Here is a 6,000-nt window from a genome sequence, read left to right on the forward strand (position 1 = left end):
CAACCTACAAAGCAGACAGGAAGGGAAACACCTAGTGCATTTCTAAATAAGTTTTCAGGGTTTGGGCAAAAAGTATATGATGCAGTGCGGAAGCCGAGAAAGTGATTGATAACCAAATGTAAAAGGATGAATATATACGCTGCATAAAGAAGGATTTAAAACATCCATTTGATTTTCAACAGGTCATTCCGTAGTGACCTTCCTCATAATATCATACCTTTTAATTCTCAAAAGCACCTGAAGAAATTATCTGATTCAGCCCTGGTCTTCAAAGAAAAATGACGTGTCCCTATTTTGTAGCCTTGATGTCCGAAATCCGGGAAGCATGTATACGAACTCAAGCTCAGACAGCTAGTAGAAAGCAGATGTCAACTGTGTATTTTATAAATTGTTGAAAACAAATGCATTTTCATGTGAAGAAATAACCTATTTTTAATTTATCTTAGTTGGCCGATCTTGCACTGGAACATTAGTAGTTCATTTGGATGATTACAATGATCACCCACCTCAAATTGATAAAGAAGTGACCATTTGTCAGAATAATGAGGATTTTGCTGTTCTGGAACCTGTAGATCCAGATGGACCTGAAAATGGACCACCTTTTCAATTCTTTCTGGATAATTCTGCCAGTAAAAACTGGAAACTAGAACAAAAGGATGGTATGTAATTATGCTAAATGTTATAGTTATAGTCAGTAGGGACTTCAGATTGGTGATGGTCCTTTCACCTTAGTTTATCATAATAAATACACATTTATTTAAGGAAATTATTTTATTAACCCTAAAAACAACAATACCTTTTTTTAAAAAAAAAAAATTGATGCCATTATGGTGTGCTTAGACTCTTGTTCTGAATATCCTTTAAGAAAACATGTAAGTCCCTTTCTAATTAACATTTGAGCAGCATATTAAGTGTAGATTAGTTTAATATCAGCATAAAGCAACATAAATTACTTTTCTGGCTGTTCTGAGAAATCAAAAATTCAAAAAAAAAATGAAAAATTAGGGTTTATATTCTAAATTGGTTCCCGTCCACTGAGAACATCAAGTAGGAATAATATTGCTATGTAAACATCCTATCTGTATGTATTCTCTCTTTTTTTCCCTAGGTAAAACAGCCATTCTTCGCCAACGACAAAATCTTGATTATAACTTTTATTCTGTGCATATTCAAATAAAAGACAGGCACGGTTTAGTTGCAACACATGTGTTAACAGTGAGAGTATGTGACTGTTCAACTCCATCTGAGTGTAAAATGAACGATAAAAGTGCAAGAGACGTTAGACCAAATGTAATACTTGGAAGATGGGCTATTCTTGCTATGGTGTTGGGTTCTGTATTGTTATTATGTAAGTATATTATCATTATCTAGAATGTGTTAGCTAAAATTTTATCTAATATTTTTAAAACATGGAAGTTTTTTATATTAATAGCCTCTGGGAAATGTGTTCTTTTAAAAATATTGTATCTATTTTATGTCTTGGCGCTTTGAGTGATAGAAGAAACATATCAGTAACAGCAGATTAAATTTAAAGTAAGTTTCGGAGGTGGTAGCCTTAGTTTTTCAATAATTATCTGTGAGACAGTGGGTAGATTATTTCCTCTTTTTTGAACTCATTTTTCCATGTGTAAAATGAAGAAGCTGGATAAAACTATTAAGATTCCGTCCATATAAAATAATATAGTCTTTGAACCAGCCATGTTTATGTAGGGAATACACACATAGAAAAAGAATTTGTGAAAACAGAGCTATTCCAAAATTTACTCAGATATTTATGTTCCATATTATTAATGAAGTGATTTAGCATCATCATAAGACTTCCATGAGTGGAAAATGGTCACATGAGCCACTGAGGAAAAGCAATACAGGCAAAGGATGCTAAGATTTTGCAAACTGTTATTTGGAGGTACAAAAGTAATAGAAATATTGTCCACACTTAATTAAGTCTGTCTTTTTCTCTTTCTTTCTGTTTCTTTCTTCCTTTCCTTTTCTTTTTCTTACTCTCTCCTCTGACTCTAAAGAACCCATTTGCATTTATGAACTTTTCCTATAATCTTTACTGTATCCTAATTCATTGATCTGAGTTTCAGATTAAACTGGATATTCCTCTTAGCACTTTATTAGTTGATGTACACTTTTGAAACTGGGCACCAATTTTTTGTAATTGCCTTTCTTGTTTGTATTTATGCCTAATGTTCTTCGTCTTGTTATTCTAAGCCCTTTAAGTGTGTTCTGTGTGATTTTAACTACCAATGATGCTATCTTAAATTTCAGTTAGATGAAGTTACCATTTCAACGTAGAAGAAATAAAAGACACACATAAGTTAATTCTGGACCTGGGAAGAGAGTATTATTAATGTCTTGAAGCTACAAATAGTATAAATACATTTTTAAAATATTCTGTTTTTAAATCTTGTGACCTAATGAACTCAATTTGTGGAATGAATTTTTTGAGACATATGCAAGAAGACTTTTTAAAAATCATGTAATCAAATGATTTAATGTCTGTGTTTTACTTTGATCTTTTTTGCTTTTTAGGTATTCTGTTTACATGTTTCTGTGTCACTGCTAAGAGAACAGTCAAGAAACGTTTTCCAGAAGACATAGCCCAGCAAAATTTAATTGTATCAAATACTGAAGGACCTGGAGAAGAAGTAACGGTAAATCAAATTTCACATCCCTTTGAATTGTATGGTGAACAAATGATGACAGATTATTATACAACAATGTCAGTGATAGTATCACTAATGTTTATTGAGCACTTACTATGCTAAGCAGAGTTTCAAGTGTCCTCAATGTTTTAAATCCTTTAAACCTCCCAATTCTACAGGGCTAGGGTTGTCACAACAAACTGAGTGACTTAAACAATAGAAAAGGATTGTTTCACAGATCTGGAGACTAGAAATCAGAGATCAAGGTGTTGGCAGGTCCATGCTCCCTCTGAAGGAACTGGGGAGAGATCTGTTCCAGGACCCTTTCCTAGCTTCTGCCAATTCCCTGGCTTGTGGCAGAGTAAATTAGATCTTCATATGGTGCTCTCCCTGTGTGCATGTCTGTGTCCAAATGTCCCCTTTTTATAAGGATACTGGTCTTATTAACTTAGGGACCTACTCTAATCCCATATAACCTCATCTTAACTAATTGCATCTATAATGACCCTATTTCCAAATAAGTTCACATTCTGATTCACTGAGGGTTAGGACATATGAATTTTTAGGGGACTCAGTTCAACCCATCACACCTATGATACTATTATTCTGATTTTATGTATGAGGAACAGAGAGGCACAGCAGGCAAGTGATTTGCCTATGGTGAAAAAAATGAAAATGAATGGTTAGTTTCCATTTTTCAAATTCACTTTATCACTCTAATTTTACTTTCAGGAAGCAAATATTAGACTCCCCATGCAGACATCCAACATTTGTGACACAAGCATGTCTGTTGGTACTGTTGGTGGCCAGGGAATCAAAACACAGCAAAGTTTTGAGATGGTCAAAGGAGGCTACACTTTGGATTCCAACAAAGGAGGTGGACATCAGACCTTGGAGTCCGTCAAGGGAGTGGGGCAGGGAGATACCGGCAGATACGCGTACACAGACTGGCAGAGTTTCACCCAACCTCGGCTTGGCGAAGTAAGTCCCACTGTCTTCGAGGTCATATTACATGGAAGTTAAATGCTAGTTATAAATCAGAATTTCCCAAAAGTTGTACTCCTCATATACCTGGAAGTCAACATCTTTTAAATGTTGCGTTATCATAGATGTGGATGTCTGGTTTAAACCCAAAGAGAAACAGTTTATGAAAGTTTATCTAGGAGTGCCATATGTAGATGTGTTTACAAAGGATAAAAAGTTGATAGCTTCTTCCCTAAAAATTAACAGAAAAACCACCGGGAGTGAAATATTTATTATATAGGAATGAATGGATCATAAATTACAAACATTTCTCAGTGTGCTTGAGTTCTTTGTGTGGTTATGAAGTCCTGGCTATCAAAATCAACCACATAAATTGTTGAGCTTTTCTTTTGAGTTTTAGTTCCTTGTTTTGTTTTATGTTCAGATTAATCAGTATAGGTTTGATGTTAGCCAGTTTAATATATTACACTATCACAGTTATATAGTAGTGTATAAACATAGGAATCATAGCCTATATTGGTTTTCTTCAAATATGTGAAGAAGCTACAAAGATACATTTCAAATATATGTGTTTTATGTTCAAATGGAAAATTATAAATGAGTTGTGTGATATATGTGTAGTATTGATTTTTCTAAATGTGCTCACTAGAAGCATTTATTTATTTGCTATATTTTAAGAGTGACTATAATACAGACCAATCCTGTGCATTTTTTATATATAGGAATCGATTAGAGGACACACTCTGATTAAAAATTAAACAGTAAAAGGTAAATCAAAGACATCATTTTTCTGCTAATATGTTTAGGTGTTTTTAAAAAAATAATAAAATGTGCTCTTTTTTGATACAGAAGGTGTATTTGTGTGGACAAGATGAGGAGCATAAACATTGTGAAGACTACGTTCGTTCGTATAACTATGAAGGCAAAGGTTCTCTGGCCGGCTCAGTAGGGTGCTGCAGTGACCGGCAGGAAGAAGAGGGACTGGAGTTTCTAGATCAACTGGAACCCAAATTTAGGACATTAGCAAAGACATGCATCAAGAAATAAATGTGCCTTTTAATAGTGTAATATCCACAGATGCATAAATAGGAGTTTATTACATGCAGAATGTTAGCAGCATCTGCTAATGTTTTTGTTTATGGAGGTAAACTTCATGTATAGGTAAGGGTACTATAAATATGAGATTCCCTTACATTCTCCTTATCTGGTATAACTTCCGTGTTCTCTAGAAATCAAGGTTTTGTTTGCTAATTCTCTTTTAGGTGCATGTATATATTGCCCTAGTCATGACTGTACTGTACACTTTCTTGCACCTCGTATTTGAAAACTGATGTTACTTTTTGTGCTGTGGAAGAACATTTGGGAAAGCTGGGTATTATAGAGGCCAATGAAAGACAAATTTGTGTTGTAGATGTACGAATTAAATATTTTCTTCAAAATCTTGGGGAGAATTATGTTCTCAGAAATATTTTCTTTGGGGCCAGATAATTGCATTCTCTCCACCTGAGTGGTTTAAAAAGGACTTTTAAGTATTCGTCAGTGCAGTCTTTAGTTTGGTGATTAAGCTCATTTCTCTTTTACACTTTTGTACTCCTCAGAGCAGTGCTCCCAGCATTGTTTTCTTTCAGGATCCTTCAGAGCACGGTCTTTGAACCTCTGCCCATGTGGATTTGTTATCAGGTCCCTTCAACTTCTAGGATTATTGGAAAGATAAGGACCAGAACAAGCTCACAGCAAACTTGAGGGGTAGAGATTTTACGAAGATTACCTGAGAAGATTTCCATGAAAGATTTACAACCCTGAGGTTCCTGGGTTGACTTAGGCTCACAAATATGTTTCATTTGCTCAATATGGCTTACTACTAACATTTTAAAAACATAAATACGTTAGCAAAAACATTCACTCTTGAGTTTGGCACAAGCCCACCTTATCTGTGGTTGCCACCTGCCATCTCCAAGCATTTGGACAACTAGCCCTGATGGCATTAGGCTGCAACTCTGATATACAGAGATTAGCACCTTGAATATGCCCAAAATTGAATTACCATCTGTATTAATAGTTAAGACTCAACCTAAATTTATAGTTACTTTAAGAAAATGGGCAGTCAGAATTAGGGACTAGAATGTTTATGAGAAACCCCATCTCTACTAAAAATACAAGAAATTAGCCGGACGTGGTGGTGCATGACTGTAATCACAGCTACTTGGGAGGCTGAGGCAGGAGAATCGCTTGAACCTGGGAGGCAGAGGTTGCGGTGAGCTGAGATTGTGCCATTGTACTCTAGCCCGGGCAACAAGAACAAAACTCTGTCTCAAAAAAAAAAAAGAGAAAAAATGAAATCTATTACTGCAACACTTACCAAACA

At 35.0% G+C, this 6,000-nt stretch overlaps 1 protein-coding gene across 2 annotated transcripts in view; it reads left to right on the forward strand.

The window, feature by feature from the left end:
- Positions 1-5,517, forward strand: part of DSC1 (desmocollin 1) — a 28,769-nt gene extending 23,252 nt beyond the window's left edge. Inside the window, exons 12-17 of one of the 2 annotated variants that reach the window (XM_007974373.3) lie at positions 447-659; positions 1,109-1,348; positions 2,539-2,660; positions 3,384-3,632; positions 4,358-4,403; positions 4,485-5,517. In XM_007974373.3, coding sequence (XP_007972564.3) covers positions 447-659; positions 1,109-1,348; positions 2,539-2,660; positions 3,384-3,632; positions 4,358-4,393 — 860 coding nt within the window. In that variant the 3' untranslated portion in view covers positions 4,394-4,403; positions 4,485-5,517. The remainder of the gene's footprint in view (positions 1-446; positions 660-1,108; positions 1,349-2,538; positions 2,661-3,383; positions 3,633-4,357; positions 4,404-4,484) is intronic. The other variant, XM_007974372.3, reaches the window with a different exon arrangement.
- The last annotated feature ends 483 nt before the right edge of the window (positions 5,518-6,000 follow it).

Source organism: Chlorocebus sabaeus, chromosome 18 (genome assembly GCF_047675955.1).
Source record: "Chlorocebus sabaeus isolate Y175 chromosome 18, mChlSab1.0.hap1, whole genome shotgun sequence".
In the NCBI taxonomy this organism is placed as follows: Eukaryota; Metazoa; Chordata; class Mammalia; order Primates; family Cercopithecidae; genus Chlorocebus; species Chlorocebus sabaeus.